Source organism: Coenobita brevimanus, chromosome 65 (assembly GCF_032717465.1).
Source record: "Coenobita brevimanus isolate Jiangsu-jjx chromosome 65, ASM3271746v2, whole genome shotgun sequence".
Classification (NCBI taxonomy): Eukaryota; Metazoa; Arthropoda; class Malacostraca; order Decapoda; family Coenobitidae; genus Coenobita; species Coenobita brevimanus.
The window spans coordinates 25,989,363-26,007,152 of NC_137018.1; the positions used below are offsets into that span (position 1 = coordinate 25,989,363).

Here is a 17,790-nt window from a genome sequence, read left to right on the forward strand (position 1 = left end):
CAACCACAACATGAGCCAATAGACCTTCTACATGGTCCTCAGTTATTACCTGTTCCAGGCACCTCAGACCTACAAGGACTTTAAGGGCAAATAACTTTCCCTGATGGTGCTAGGTGGTGATAACCATCATCCACTCATTTGATGTAGTGCTTCTTACTTCTTCACCTTTATCATTCTTTTTCTGTGTCTGCCCTTCTCCTCTTCCTGTTCCTCCCATCTTTTCTGCCACTTTTTATTACTCTTCTTTCCCTTTCAGGTGGTTTAACATTGAGTGCAAGCCTAATGGTTTGCTGTAAACCAGAAAACCATTTACATCGCTGGGTGTTAACCATATAACCAACCCATATATGTTCCGTATGTGTCAGCTAGTGGGTTGGCGGAGGTTTAGTGTCCCTCTCCATAAAACAACTAATTCAAAGTCCAACAACCACGCCTTAAGGGATTATGGCCTCTGGCCATAAATAAATAGAACTTTCCCTGACCTGCAAGACCTTCAGTACCCTTCAAGTATAGCTGGACAAGGCCATCTCTTGGGGTAATTTTGGTTATAGGGTTCATTAGACCATCTAAACTGTCACCAGCCTGTTCAGTGTCTTCTGCAACTGCTTGTGACTCCATGACACCACTGATTATTTGGTTTATGATGTGGATGCTGCCAACCAGCATCTGGAACCCACCCAACACTCTGCTATCTTCAGGCAATAGCAATGCTTTTAACAGAGTAGTGGGAACCAGCACCAGCACCACCTGCCAAATTTTTCATGCAAATGGAAAGATGTGATAGTTTTGTTTTCTGTCATCTTGGATTCAGCCTGAGTCCTTCATGAATGAGGTATGTTGTGACAAAAATGTGCTGCAACCAGATTTGTCAACTTTTATTTCCCTTTATGACTTTTGTCCCATCTTTCAGCACTTCATGCATACTTTGTGAATGGCCACAACTATTATGGGAAATTATAGGGGAAAATTCAGTTATCCAGCCTTTCTTGGAAAAAACTCACCCTGGATTCAGGATAGACTTTAAAAACTAGAGATTTGAGATATGTCCTTCCTAAACCTGTTCTCCAAAACAATCTCTCTTTACCATCTCGCAGCAGTGAGTTGGGGGGGGGGGGGACAAGCTGAGGTAAATCACAGTGTTATTTATTCTCAGCCCAAATGTTGGTATAATACAGTATATAATAATCTGAGTGACATTTCTCCTAACCTAATACAAATTTCTGACATTAGCCAAAATAAAGTGTTTAGTACCAGTAGAGAATCCGCAGCCAAATGGTTAAACTGAATAAAAAGTGAAGGCAGGAGTTGGAAATTACCAAAGATATCTTCACACTAACCAGGTTAAGGTAATGAAGTACTGCTGCAGTTACATGTACAGTAAGTTCTCATTATAAGTTGCCTTTATGTTGTACTTTTTTGCAATTAAATTCACAGCAAATTACAAAAAGACTGCTTACTAAAGTTCCAATACTACTTCTAAAGCCAGTTTAAAGTCCCCCCGGAAATAGTTGAGGTTTTGGAACACTCCTTACTTGTGATGAATAATGCTTGTACCCTATCCCACAGAAGTCAGAGTGATAATTATGAAGCCATGTGTTAATTGCATTGCCTATGGGTTAGAGACAGGAATTTCAAAGGCTTGCACAATGGGTGAATTGATGCATTTGCCATTTCACTGGACTTGCTTCTATTCTTGCAGTCCTTTTCCTATCTGTAGACAACTACACATCCCAGCATAATAGTGCGAAATTGGACAAGATTGATGTAGAGGAGGATGGTGATGTTGATGATGATAATGATGATGTAATAGAAGATGGAGGATGATGATGGTGGTGAAAATGTACTAGAAGGATGATAGTGATGGTGCTGGTGCTGCTGCTGCTGCTGATGTACCAGGAAGAGGGGGATGGTGATAATGTTGATGATGTACTTCTTTTTATCACAGCTTAAGAAGAAGAGCACCATACTAGATGTGAAGCGAGCTATCCATAAGCAGAAAAATTCCCTGAAGCCTGAGCGCCAGGAAGTGCGTGTGCAGCAAAAGAGCAAAGGTGAGCAAGAAAGTATTGGTGCGTAAGTAACACATTAGATACAGCCCTGGTGTACAGTAACAGACAGGACAGAACTTGATCATAAGTAAATACTGTACGTATTAGTATATTTTTCCTTTGCTGTGAATTTTTTGTATTTTTCATTATAAAGTAACGACTCGGTATACAACGACTTGGTATGTGACAAATTGATAGAAAAATGAAGTAAAAGTTATATTTAGTTTGGGGATAATGATCACAAAATTCTCCTATACGATAAGTGTGGTTGTTTCTTATGACAGTCCTGAGCATGTCAACAGTCAGACGTATGAGCCACAATAGCTGCCCTGCCCAGTGTTTACATTCATAGTAATTGTCTCCTTTTCATTCTGTCTCATGCATGCAGGTCTAGTGAAACACCATCGCTATTGCCAGATGACAGTGCAAGTGCACAATGAATAATGCAGTATACAAAATTAAGTGAATTGATAACTTTTTTGTGTGCAAAATACTGGAACTTGTGACTTGGAAATCATGTCTGGCAAGGATGCTACCCCTAGTGGAAAACATGGTGCTACTGAGGGTGCCAAGGGCAAGCCCAAGAGGGTAAAGTTATTTGATATTTTAGGTTAAGTGGCCTTTGACCCCTAGTGTATCCCCATTGAACCCATGTTAAATTGACATCAATATATGATAAATCTGTATGCAAAAGGCTTTCCCTTGACATAACCCTATTGCATAGAGTCATAGCTGTAATCTGTAGGAATACCATATAAGTACATCATTTATGTGGTAGGGGGTAGCAACTATCATCCACTCACCTGTTGAGGTGCTACCTACTTCTTCCTTTACTTTTATCATTTTTTTTTTGTGTGTGTGTATCTGCCCTCCTCTCTTCCAATTTCTTCTATCTCTTCTGTCACTTTTTATTACTCTTCTTTCCTTTTCAGGTGGCTTTACATTGAGTGACAAGCTTAATGGTTTCTTGTAAGCCAGAAAACTGTTTACAACACAGGGTGTTAACCATATAACTAACTCATAATTGTTCCCTGCTCGTCAACATACATGTTGACGAAGGGTTAGGGTCTCTCCCCATAAAACAGCTAACTCAAAGACAAACAGCCACCCCTTATGCGATTAAGGAGTTTGGCTGTAGATAGATAACTTTTTTTTTTTTTTACCCTGTTGCCCTTGATAAGTCAGTTCTTCATAACAGCTTACAATAAATAAAAGACCTCTTGAGTGCATGCTGATGAAATTGTCAGATGCATTCACAGTACCTTCTGTATACAGTCACAACTTGGTATACAATATTTGGTATGTGATAAGTAGATAGAACATTGAAAAAAGTTACACCCAGTTTCACATTAATGATCTCAGAACAGTGCTGGGTGGTAACCATATAACCAAACCATACGTGCTCCCTACGTGTCAGTAAGTGGGTTGGTGGAGGGTTAGTGCTCCTCTCTGTAAAACAACTAACTCAAAGTCAAATGGCCACCCCTTATGAGATTATGGCATCTGGCAATAGATAGATAGATAGATAATTGTGGTGGCTGCATCTGACAGTAGTGTGTATACACTGTGCCAAATACAAGTCAACAAACAGATGTTTGACCCAAGATGACCGTCCAGTATTTACATATGCAGAACCCTGATCTTAGACCTCTGGACATGGGCCCTCCATTGCACCACCCCTTTTGAAGACCCTGTGTCATTCGTCCATTTGCTCATGCGTCCAGCAAGTGTGATAGTCTCCCTTGTGTTCTCAGTGTCACATAAGTCTCATGCATGGAAGGCCATCAAAACACCATTGCCATTGCCAGATGACAGTGCATTTATACAACAACTAGTGCAGTGTTTGATACTAAGTTGAATGGTAACTTGGTGGTGGTGACCATCATCCACTCATTTGAAATAGTGCTGCCTGTGTCTTCCTTCACCTTTATCATTCTTTTTCTTTATCTGCCCTCCTCTCTTCCTATTTCCCCCATCTTTCCTGTCACTTTTTATTACTCTTCTTTCCATTTTAGGTATCTTTACTTTAAATGACAAGGCTAATGGTTTCCTGTAAGACAGGAAACCATTTACAACACCGGGTGGTAATCATAAAACCAACCTATGTTTTTCCTACCTGTCAGCAAGTGGGTTGGCGCCGGGTTAGTGCCCCTCCCCGTTAAACAACATACTCAGAGTCAAATGACCATCCCTTATGGGATTATGGCATCTGGCTTTACATAGATAGTTAAATTTTTGTGTGTGAAGTACAGTCCTGGAACTTGTGACTTGTAAATCATGTCTGGTCAGGGTGTTATTCCAGGTGGAGAACATGATGCTACTGATGGTGCCAAGGGCAAGCCTAAAAGAGTAAAGCATAGTCTTTCCCATGGTGTAAATTGGACATGAAGCACCATATGGACGGACAGGGGATAAATAAGATAATCGAGGCTCTTAAGCAGCTATGGTCCATTTTCTCCAGCACATTATAAAAATCTAAGGCTGTCCCACCAGTGTCACAGAATGTGCCTACCCTGACTGCTTAGTGTCTAACAAACACTAGGGAACCCAATATGGAGGAGATGGAGCATCTCTTAACACTGTGGGTTAATGCAGTGGTTCTAAAACTTTTTAGGTCCGTGTCCCACCAAATAATATTGGCAAGACTTGCAGCCCCCCCCCTCCTCCCACAAATCTGTCTACATCTCCCTCCCTCCCTACCCCTAACACAGTATAGACCTACTGCCTCAGACTGCATATGTAAAATGATAGATTACCCACTTTTCTCGCACAAATTAAGTAGGTTTATTATGAATAACCTACAATCATTAAGGCCCCCATACACTATCAGTCATGACTGCACAATCATGGTGATTGTGCAACCAGTTCAATCATTGGTTTTGGCCACACACTAGTAATGAGATTGTGCAATCGTCAGTTGTCGTTTGTGATTCATCCAGTCAAGATGAGTAGGGAGGCTGCATGTATTGCCATTGTCCTTGCCCTAGAGAGCATGGAACCAAAGAAGAAAAGGAAAAGAAAGGTGTGGATGAAGGATTGGCTTAAGAAAAGGTCGCATTGAGGTCTGTTGCCTTTAGTTTTTCTACTAATTTATGATAGCATTCCCCTTTCAAATTTCTGTTTTTGTATTCATCACTTTTGATCTTCCACAATGCTGGGAAACCTCAGTACAGTTCAAGAAATTCCCGCCAAAACTCCTGAGTGTCCCGTGTACTCACCATGGCTGGTGGTGGAAGACTGACGTTTTTGCCGAATCACTGCCACACACCGTCAGTCATGATTGTGCAAGCGTCATGATTGACGGTTAAATATCAAACCATGTTGGACCATCTTCAATCATCTTCAGTCATTTGCACAATCCTTCAATCATACCCACACACTATGGATATGCTTGTGCAATCATCATTATTACGCAGTCATGATTGATAGTGCATGGGGGCCTTTAGCGAGATGAACTGGCCTTCATTTTGGAACAACTCCATCCTTGGTTTGCTGCTGGAGACATTAACTTTGAGATCATCCTCTACACTGAGTTGTTATTGGTATTTGCTTTTAACTTATTTCAGTGCAGAAATGGTTGTTTGACATAAGCGGGTTGATCTGAAAGGAATCAGTGGCCATGGAAATTCCCCTGATACCCAGATTCAGAAATCGACAAGTTTTCTTGTAAACTTTAACTGTAAGGTACAGCTACTGCAAATTGACTTAGGACCTCCCCCTACAAGGTATTAATAAACACAGAGATCATAGTATATCACAATGTTTGTTCATGAAATGCCATTCATTAGTATGAAATCATATTTCCCTTGTTTTTCAGGACCAGTTGGATGCATTTTGGTGTGGAATCACTTAGATCTCTAAAGTAATCTAAGGACATTTCTTTGCACCAAACATCTGTCAGTTCCATCTCGAGGTTGTCCAGATTGGGTGTCTTCTTCTTTGCCGTGCTTTTCTTCAACTTTGGCCAGCAGTTTTCTATCGGATTTAGATCCGGACTGTTGCCAGGCCAGTTGAGGACTTCAATCCAATTATCCTGAAGCCATTTTGTCACCTTTCTTGACTTGTGACATGGAGCTGAATCATGCATGAAAAAGTTGCACCCATGAATAGCAAAAAAGTTTAACTAATGATTTTTCAGAACTTTAATGTACCAGCCACTGTTCATCATCAAGTTCTTGGGAAGAAAGTAGAGGCCTCCCCTTCCCATTTCACCCAAGAAACACCCCCATACCATTACTGATTGTGGGTGCTTAACAGTGGGCACCGTGTAAGCAGGGTCATATCGACAACGGGAGGCAGGGCGACGAACCTTGGCAGAACGCACCTGGAACACTTGAAATGTGCTTTCATCGGAAAACATAACTTTTCTCCCCTCCTCCGTTGTCCAGTGTGCATACTTTTTGGCAAACTGACTGCACTGCTTCTTCATGAGGTCAGTGAGAGGCAGTTTCTTGGTTGCGGTGCAGCTTGGCAAAGCCAGCTTCTTTCTTCAAGTAGTGTTGGATATCTTGTAACAGCTGGGGATGCATTCTCTTCAATTCTGCTGTTGTCAGTCGAGGATTTTTGATTACTTCCCTCTTTAGAAGCGTATCTGTACCTCTGGAAGTCGTCCTCTTCTTTCCACCGCTGTGCTTGTGCTCTGGTACGATGTCAGGTGGAGGACAGCAAGAATCTTCATGACAGTCGACGTTGTGCGTCCAGTATGTTCACAAATTGTGTTGATGGGGACATTATCCTGCCTCCATGCAATGATACGGACCCTCTCATCCCTAGAGCGGTACTTTCCAGGCAGGACAGCTCGACTCGAGGAAAATAACAGGGCAAACAATACTACATACGAAAAAAGAGGGAGGTGCAAGCTCGGAGCGACGGGAACACATACTCCCACTCTTGCTTTTGGGCAAGCACGGTCATGCTGAGTGTTTCACCACCCGCTGCCAACACCAGAGGAGTTGCCAGTTACTTGTTGCCCAAAAAATCACTTGGTAGAGGTGAAATCACAAAGCATAGACATACAACTAACTTTCTCATAGCAATTTTGTGTGTAGGTCCTAAGTCAATTTTTGGTGGTTGTACTATCACTGGACAGCCCCTGTATTGCATCCTCCAGGTCTGATGGCAGTTGATCCCCAGCAGCAGTGAATTATTGTCTTAGCCAGTCATATATGTATGTATATATATATATATATATATATATATATATATATATATATATATATCATCATCATCATTGCCAGACGCCATGTATCCCAAACGGGGTGGCCAATGGCTTAGAGTTACTTGTTTTACAGGGAGGGGCACTAATCCTCCACCATATATATATATATATATATATATATATATATATATATATATATACACACATACATATATACAGTACCCTCGCGTCCAGCACGGTAATATTGTCATGCGTGGGTCACTTGTTGGACCAAAAACGTGTTGGACTAACAATAGAGCTTATGGGGAAAAATGAATTATGTCAGCAACCCTCGGAAAAGTCACCCTAAATACCTACCATATACCTATACATATATTGGTACTATTGTAATTATAATAAGTTATACTGTGCTATGAATGATAACTAACCTTTTAGGATAGTGTTGGTGGGCTTGCTGGGAATGGAAGGTGGTATCCAAGGCTGTAGTTAGTCCTACTGGGTCCCCGGAGGATGGCTGCTGGCGTCACTAGCGGGTAATGGCTGTTGCTTCTCCTCAACCTCCCTCATAAATCCTTCGAAATCAAACCTCCATCATAAATCCTTCGAAATCACACTCAGAATCACTATCTTCGTCCACAGTTATGGAAGGTCCTGCTTCTGCCTGTCCTAGCCCTGTAATCCTCGGCAAAGTGCATGCTTCTCACACTGTTGCCAGAGCCCCGTCTCGTGACTGTGGAAAGTGATCGCTGTCGCTGACTCGGTAGAGAATAAGGAGAAGCAATTTGTTTATAAACTGGTACGCACGCCGATGAGAAGAGTTTCAAAACGATTGATATTTATTCTAAAATATTAATATGTATTCAGTGTCAGGCTAAATGTTCAATGCTGTAGTACAATACATTCTCTGTTGAGCCGCCTGGGTTTTGGTCACACTGTTTTCCCCATCGTATGCTCGGTAGGAATCCATCCAGATGAATTCCAAATGCCCGTGGTATCGTCGGCAATTTTACCACGTTACTGTTCCGATTTACCATCGTATCCTCGGCAAACCTGGTATGAAGTGCCGTGTGATAGCCTTCGGCTGCCAGGATCTTGTCTTAAGTTTTTTATGATGATCACGTTGGCTTCATTCATGTCGTAGGCCTTGACAATGTCAACTTTCCTTTTCCCTTTCTTCTTCCTCTCGATACTTTCTAGCTTGGTGGCCTGAGGGAGTTGCCGACGCTTCTTGGGGTTCTCAGAAGGCTTCCTAGGCATCGTGAGCAGGGTAAAATGCAGTAACAAGGGCAGAAAATGGAGCAAGAAAAAAGCACCTTCCAATGCAATTATGTGAGTGAGTGGCTCTGTGGCGGGAGAAATTTAAACAAAACATCACGTGACACCAGAAGCGTTTTTAATTGGGCGGCACCACGATCACGTCACGATAGCGGACGGGGAAGGCTACTTGATCAGAAGTTTTTCATTGGCTATCATCATCATGGGAATGTTCAGTATGGCCGTGTTGGACTGGGGGTGATCGTGCTAGAGTGAACTCTGCGGATTTGGCCCACTTCTCCGAGCTCTGTGCGTGTTATGCTAACACATTCGTGTTGCAGTAATTAAATCGTATTAAATAATACTAATTAATTGCTCACTGTGCTGGACTCGAATCGTGCTGGACTAACGCGTGCTGGACGCGAGGGTACTGTATATATATATATAAATATTTTTTTTTGAGATGTACTTTCAGAAGGTTCCAGAGGTGACAAATGATCATTTCCTCGATGTTCTCTAAACTCAGTCTGTTCCCTTCCATGAATTTTCCAGCATTGGGAAATATTTCCACACTACTCTTCAGTACTTGCATGGTTCATCGTACCAACTTGCTCGTGAATGCATCAGGCATATTAAACAGAGACAAGCTATCTGTGTGTGGTCCTTGTTGTGATAAGTTCAACATGATAAGTTTTTTGAATAAGGAAGACAGACAGGTAAGATTTGATAGTCAGTCAGGGTCAGCCAGATGGATGGTGAATTTCGATCCAGAATCGATTACAACTCATACAGGTGGGTGAAACCTTGCTTCCAGGATAGCCACTTTGCCTTTGAATGTATCAGTAGGGCTTCATGATCCTTGCAAATTGTTGCAGACAGCCTGGCATTCATGAGATGCTATATTATGTTGTATTCTATTCTACTTGCAGTTTGAAAGATGCTGTCATGTGTACCAATGGAGCTCAGCATCAACAGGGACTGACATTTAACACTTATGGTCAGGAAATAGTGGTGAGGGACAGGGAGAGGGAAAGAATATCTTGATTCTGGGCAAAAATCGCATAAGTTTTTCATCAGTTGTGTGTTTGTACAGTATTCTAACAAATGAAAAACTGAAAATAATTATTCAGTATTATCCAGCATCATAAGCTGATGAGTAAATACCATTAATTGACATTGGTAACAAAAAATCTCTCTATCCTTCAAAATTTATCATAAGCCTCAATGGTAAACATGCACCAGATGCCAGGAATTCTGCAGTTGTAGGCTTGGTAACTGCTGTATTGTGCTCATATCATCGTTTGACGTTACTTGAATTATTGTCCGTCTGTTTATCTATAGCCAGACCCCATAATTCTAAAGGTTGTTTTACAGGCAGGGGTACTAACCCCCTGCCAACCCAATGTTGGCACATAGGGAACACTTATGGGTTTGTTGGTTAGTTACCACAGAGCATTGTAAATGGTTACAAACACTAGTTTTCCACACACAATTTTCGCATATAATTCTCACCCTATATTCCAGATGCCTTACTCACCTGTAACATTTCATGAAGCATAGAGTACAAAACATATGCAACTTAAATGATACATTATACAATCTCTGAATTAGTTTTCATTAGACTACATATATTTTATTATAAGGAAAAAAAAAAAAATGGGAAAGCAGCCCCATTTCTTTTTGATCATTCTAGAAGTTATCCCATGACCCTTTTAAATCATCTTGTGACCCTTCCTGGGAGCCATGACCCACAGTTTCAGAGTCCCAGAGTTAATGAAAAACAGAGTGAAGCAGCCCCTGCATTGTAGCTTCATCTGCATCAAGGCTCTTGATCTGTGGAACAATTGCTTGGAAAAGAGAGGAATGGAGGCAAGTGAGCAGTTCAATGCAAGCCCTGGATGGTTTAAGTGGTTAAGGCCTGTGCCAGCCTTAGACATTTGACCATGCATTTTGAGGTTGCTAATGCAGACCACTTGGTGCCTGAGGCCTTCTCTGTCAAGCTGAAGGCAGTCATCAAGGAAGTGGGATATTATCACAGATAGATCTTGAACTTTGATGTGCATTGGACTTTAAGGTTGCCAAGGACTGCATTATCCTCCTTCTTCTTGGTGTGAATGCAGGTGGGGACCTTAAGCTGAAACCCCACCTCTTTTATCAATGAGAGAATCCCCTGGCACTGGCAGAATATAAGAAGAGCCTGGGGGTTAATAGGAAAAGCAACACCAGGGCTTTGCTGACCTCTGCACTTTGCCAGTCATACTTAGCAGGTTACCTGCCCCTCTGCCTGTGTAACTATGCCAGCTGGAGCAGTCTGGCAAACTGCTTCCTCCTCCTGGTGAACAGTTCCCTGAGTCGCCCTGATGGCATGGAGGACTGGATGGACAATATCAAGGTGGTATACCTGCCCCCCAACACAACAACATTGCTCCAGCCTATGGACCAAGATGTCATTGTCACATTTAAGGTCCGTTGCTACCTCCATCCGTCATGGAGTAGACAGTGAGGGCGAGCAACTTGGGGGAGATTGACACAGTACGCCGATTTTGGAAGATATGCAACATCAAGAACTCCATCAGTAGCATCAGGATGGCATGGAAAGAGGTACACTCAAACACACTCAATGCTGTTTGGAAGAAAGTGTGGGCAGAGTGTGTTCACTCCTTCAAGGGGTTCCTGGCATTGAAGAGCATCTGCTGTGAAATTCTTGACTTCTTGCACTAGGCAGGGTTTGACGAGGCTGACGTGCAGGAAATCCTGGAGACCTACACTGAGCAACTTTCCTCTGAGAAGTCCATTGAGATAAGGGAACAGGTGGCAGAGGCACAGGAAGGTGCAGAGGACGAGCCTGTTAATGTCCTGGATATTAAAGCACTGAAGGAATTCCTTGTTATTGTTTATATCCAAAATCCAAAACAAGGATGGGAACCCAGCAGAAAGTGATGCAGTGACATATGGCATAGAGTATTGCTTGAGTTCATAGAGGGATCTCCTGGCAACTAAGAAAAAGGCAGCATGGCAGACCACCACCACCGTCTTCTTCCCTCTTGAGACAACCACCAGCACTGAGGAAGAGTCAAGGCCATCAACAGGTGGGGTACAAATGCTGTACCCTGTCTCACTCGCCTCCGTCTTGTCTCTCTTGTCTTCATTGATGCCTGGTTCACCCCTACACTCCCCCTCCGCCACATTGCTACGTTCTTCTTTGGCCTCGCTGCTTTGATCTCCATATGTCTTTGCCACCACCATCTGAGGACCTGAAGTGATCATCCAGGCTGTCCAGGTGACCTACAGCCTTCGGGGACCCTTGGTGATACTCGAATCAGCTTAGGACATATTTTATGTGGTTGGCAGAAATGCATTTTTAGATTTTAGGTTGCATGGCCCTTGACCCCCAATGTGTCTCCATTGAACCCATGTTAAATTGACAGTGATAACCTCATACTGGGTCGTCATTGTATCAGGCTCTAACAGCTGCTAACTTTTCAGTTGGATGATGTCTTACATACCTTATTTTTGTCAGTGAATGAAGACTTAATTCAACAAAAGGGAAACTTTTAGTACTAAAGAGGCTAGAACAAAATCCATCAATCCCACTCAGTATGGTAATGTCATTTTTGTACTCCTGTTACTCTACAGTACTGCCAAATTCAGTTTATGAGACACCACTTGTGCCAAAAGAATTAACCCTTTCTCAATGACACATATTTTACCGTTTATTTTTCCTGCTTCTTGACAGTATTATTGTCTTCAGGATAACCTTGAGTAAAGAAGTTATTGATGGCTATAATTAAGTCCTCCAATTCAAAATGTCTCTGACCAGAATAAAACTGTTTGGAAGTAGCAGGAATGAAATGCAAAATACATATATTATCATTGGGAAAGAACAGGCATCATAATCCGAACAGATGCAGAGGAAACTTAGACCCAAACCTGAATCAGATTGTCCAGTGGTAGGAAGAATAATGTTCAAAATGTCATGGTAGGGAAGGGGTTATCTGTGTATCACAATATTCCCTACAGGATTGAAAGAAACCGAGACCCTGGAGGACAGTGGTGTACTGACAGAGTGCCGTGTGTACGTGAAGGACCTTGGGCCGCAAGTTGGGTGGTCCACTGTGTTCCTGGTGGAGTATGCTGGACCACTTGTAATATACCTTTGGATGTACCGCCGACCCTGGCTGTTCTACGGAGAAGAGGCTGCTGCAAAACCCATATCCTTCTGTACCCAGTTAGTTTCCTATGGCCATTTCATTATTATGTGTTAACTTTCTTTGCTTTCCATGTTTTGTCTGCATACCTTGATAGTATAGTATCCATCCCATCTCTCTAGCCCTCTAGTGCAACAACTCAGTAAATCCCAAGACCATTTTACTACTTTATACTAGAGGTATGTGTACCTTCCATGTTTTGATTTCTGTTTTTTTAATATATACAGGTTTTTAAAATACAGCATGTTCTTTAATGTTCTAAATGTTTTCGTTCAGAGTGCAGTGACCTCGCATCCAGTACAATAATTAGATCAAACACTTCCATACTGGACTATTTCCATACTGAACAAATAATGAACCTTTTGGAAAAAACTTATAGGATCAGAGAAGACTAATGTAAGGCACAAAAATCTGTAAAATGTTGTAAACAGTGATAGATAAACACAGACAAATGCAGTTTAACATATGTGGGTTGGCTGTTGGTGTGCATGGCATGAATATGGGCAGGCAGCATACACATACACACACACACAGGACGTCAGAGAGTAAGCACATCTATCACCTCGCTCCGAGCTAAACATTCGATTCAATTGGCTATACCTAAATAGCATCTTTATACGAGTCAAGCTTTGTACAGGGTTTATTTAAATGGTATTATAAAATATTAGCGCAAGTTTAAGCAAAGTGTTACCCAAATAACAGAACATAACGTTGGGTCTAGTTAGTACTTGGATGGGTGACTGCCTGGGAACACCAGATGCTGTTGGCATCCCTACGTGTCAAGTGGGGTTAGTGGAGGATTAGTGCCCCTCCCTGTAAAACAATTAACTCTAAGCCCTTGGCCACCCCGTCTGGGATACATGGCATCTGGCAATGAATGAATGAATGAATGAACTGGTTAGTGCAGGAATGTGTTGATCAAGTCACAGCTGTTTCAGCTACTGTATGGCACCACAGCCGAGTTAAGATGCACAGTTGTAAGTAATAACTTGCCTTTTCTTATTATTAACATAAAAGGACCACCATATTAAGTGAAGTGAATATGGAAGGAGCTGGGAAGAGAGAAAGGGTTAGAAAACAGGATGATTTCTCCCAGGAACTGGTTGAAATAGAAACATTCAACAAATTAGTAAAAAGGGTGAACAGATTGGAAAGGGCATTTCAGTGTGAAATAGATGACATTAAGAAGCAGCTGCACATGCAGAAGGAAGAAAATGAAAAATTAGTAAAGGAATTAATCGGGAATGAGACAACAACAGATTAGCTGACACTTAAAAGGAAGATCAGAGAAATGGCAAGTACGGTTGTTAATCATGAGAGTATTATGGAGGAATTCAAAAATGATACAGAGACTGTTAGGCAAGCAAGTAGTCTGATCGACCAAAATAATGATATTGAAGAGAAACCCAGGTGAATGAAGCGATGTAAAGTTATAAAGATGATGTGGAAACTACAAATGCTGAAATGGTGAACGTTAGGGAAAACTTAGAAACAAGAGTCAAAGAAAAAAGCATTAGAAAGGGAGTGAAAAAAATAATCCAGAATAGCCCCAACTTGATAAAAGATTCTGCTGTCAATAAATCTGTAGTAATTACTGGCACAGAGGAGGAGAAATAAAAAACAAAATTTCAAGAGACAAAAAGGAGATAGCAAATATAATGAGCATATTGAAGGAAGTATCAAAAGAAATCTGCAGTAAAGACATCGAGGAACACAAAAGGTTAGGGAGATATGAGAGAAATAAGACAAGGCCACTGAAAGTAAGCTTCCAGAGTGTGAACACAGTGGAGGCAATACTAAAAAATGCAAATAAACTCATGGTAAAAGAGGAATTTAAAAAAAGTATGGATAAAACGATGCCTAACTCTGGAGGAATGGGAATACTAAAAGAGAAGAGGGAAGAGGCAAAAACAAAGAACATGGGAAGCTCAGAAGAAGGGAAGAGTACTCTTTATTACAAAGTAATAGGACTGCAGGGAAGAAAGTGGTACATAACCAACAGGGAGGAGAAAGGAGGAAGGCAGTAGACTTGAGTCATGGCAAGTATGTAAATAAGATGGTTAGGTTGATGTACTCAAATGTAGATGGAATGATGTCAAATTATTAGAGATAGAAGACTGTATCAAAGAAAAGGAACCACACATTATCTGCCTAACTGAAACAAAATTAACCCCAAATCTATCAAATGATACCCTAAAATTAGAGAAGTACAATATATGGAGAAGAGACAGAAATTTAAGAAAGGGAGGAGGAACTATAATCTTAACAAAGGAAAATCTGCAAGTCAAAGAAATAAAACTAGATATACCCTCACAAGTAGAACTGATTGCATTGGAAATTAACACATATGAAGGGAACTTAATTGTGGCAAATTTATACATGTCACCTAAAACAAACACCTGGGAAAGAGGCAAATATGAAGACATGGCAGTAAGTACAATTCAGAGTTTAAGAACATTATTACATAGAATGGAAGAGAAATCTGAAAGAATTGCATTACCTGGAGACTTCAATTCAAATATAAATTGGAATACTCTAGATGTAAAAAGCCATGAAAGCAATTTGGATCAAAAGCTCTTAGATCTTGTGCAGGAGTTCTTCCTAACACAGCATGTAAAGGAAAACACCAGAAAAAGAGGACTTGATGATCCATCTGTATTAGATCTGATATTTACCAGGCAAGAAAATGAAATTGACAATATATCACCCCCCATTCGGCAAAAGCGACCATGTAGTATTAAATTGTTCCTTCTGGATTGCATATGACGTTACAGCAATGAGAGATACAAAAAGAGTCTAAATTACAAAAAGGGCAATTATCCTGACCTGAAGAAGCATTTCTCAGAAATAGATTGGGAAAAAGAATTTAGAGGACAAGATTTAAATGTTATGTACAGTATAGAAAATTCTGTGATCTTATGAAACAGGAGTCCAAAATTACATCCCACAGCACAAAGCAACAGAAATTAAAATAAAGAAATGGTTTAATACAGAGTGTAAAAAAGCAAAAGAAGAAAGAGACTGGCTGTGGAATAGATACAGAAGACTCAATAGTGAGAGGGCATATAACAACTATAAACAGGCAAGGAATGATTATACAGAGATAAGGAGGGAGGCTCAGAGATAGTTTGAGGAGGATATTGTAAATAAAAGTAGTGATGAACCTAAGCTTTTTTACAGCTACATCCAAAGTAAAACCAAAGTTAAAGATAAAATACAGTCCATTACGGATGAGGGGATCATCTGTACACAAGAAAAAGATATTTGTGAAGTACTAAATAAAAACTTTCAATCAGTTTTTATAAAAGAAAGAAATTTTGAGAGAGATGATATGGAATATGCATGCTCACATGTATTACCAGATATGCAAATATCAGAAAAAAAAGTACAGGAGGAGTTACGTAAATTGGACAAAGGAAAAGGAAATGGTCCTGACATAATTTCAGGTTGGGTGTTGCATGAATGTGCAGAAGAGCTAAGCAGACCATTGTATATAATATTCAGTATTTAAGGAATCCTTAGGTCAAGTTAAAGTACCAGAAACTTGGAAGAAAGCAAACATTGTTCCCCTATTCAAGAAAGGGAATAGACAGGATCCACTCAACTCCCGACCAGTATCACAGATCAGTGTTGTAAATAAGATACTAGTAAATTTGCTAAGGGAAGTTTGGGTAAAAGATCTAGAAAAATACGGTATGATAACAGAGAGGCAGCTCGGTTTTAGGAAGGGAAAATCATGTGTTACAAATCTTTTAAGCTATTATGATAGAGTCTCCTGACATTGAGAGGGCCTTCCCTACGTGCTAAGGGGTCTTTATATGCAGCATGTGTTAGGAGTTAGGAGTGTAATGCTGTATGGCAGTGAGACCTGGGCAGTGAGGGAGGAAGATATTCGCCGGCTCAGACGTACAGAAATGACAATGATTAGGTGGATGTGCAGTGCGTCCCTGCGTCCAAGGCCTGGAGGGGCTGGGTTTACAATGGAAGAGTTGAGAGGTAGGATGGGACTGGAGTGTATTGGTGTTGTGATGAGGAGAGGTAGATTGAGGTGGTTTGGACATGTGGAGAGGATGGGGGATGATAATTGGGTGGGGAAGGTGAGAAGTGTTAATATTGGGGGTGGGGTTATGAGGGGTAGACCGAGAAAGACATGGGACAAGGTCATTAAGTGTGACCTTAGGGTTAAGGGACTGAACAGGGAGGCTGCAATGGATCGTGCAGCGTGGAGAGCCGCCATTAGGTGACCAAGGCCGACACATGCAAGCATGTTGGGGCCTTTAAAAACGAAAACGAACGAAAACGAAACCTTACAGAAAAGAGAAGGATGGGTGGACAGTATCTATTTAGATATTAAGAAAGCATTTGACAGAGTACCGCAACAAAGACTTTTATGGAAACTGTACCATCAAGGAGGTATCCAAGGAAATCTCCACAGGTGGATGCAGGATTTTCTCAGAAAAAAGGAAATGAGAACAATATTAAGGGGAAATTACTCATCATGGAGGGAAGTGACCAGCGGAGTGCCACAGGACTCAGTGCTGGCACCAATTATGTTTTCAGTATATATAAATGACAAAGACAGTAACATTGGAAATGGAAGCTACGTAAATATGTTTGTGGATGATGCAAAAATTCAAAGGAAAATTACTAACATAGATTCTTGCAGAGAGTTGCAAGAGGAAGTGAACAAGCTTCATGAATGGAGCAATAAATGGCAAATGGAATTTAATGTGGATAAGTGTCATGTAATTAAATTTGGTAAAAGTGAGAAAAGACCAGATTGGGATTATAAGTTAGGAAGTTCAACCCTACACTTATCAGAAAAGGAGAAGGACCTAGGAGTAATTATCAGTAACAGACTATCTCCAGATGATCACATCAGTGAGAAGGTACAAAACATGTATACATTGTTTTTTTTTTTTTTTTTTTAAATGCGAGGAAGAAGGAACCAAAGACCATGAGCCCACAATTGTTGTTCCTTCCAAGAGAAAAACAAAATACAAGAGAGAGCCAAATTCAAGATCCGATCATTTCGAGATGCCTGGACACACTGCGTTTGAAAGACTGGAGATCATAGGAAGCAGGAAATACAGACAGAGGGAGACAGTTCCAGAGTTGACCT

General features: G+C 41.0%; 1 protein-coding gene across 1 annotated transcript in view; it reads left to right on the plus strand.

The window, feature by feature from the left end:
- LOC145404952 (putative very-long-chain enoyl-CoA reductase art-1) overlaps positions 1 to 17,790 on the plus strand; it is a 174,492-nt gene that overhangs the window by 90,067 nt on the left and 66,635 nt on the right. The window contains exons 3-4 of the mRNA XM_080276458.1: positions 1,946 to 2,051; positions 12,481 to 12,688. Of these exons, the coding sequence (XP_080132584.1) occupies positions 1,946 to 2,051; positions 12,481 to 12,688 (314 nt within the window). The remainder of the gene's footprint in view (positions 1 to 1,945; positions 2,052 to 12,480; positions 12,689 to 17,790) is intronic.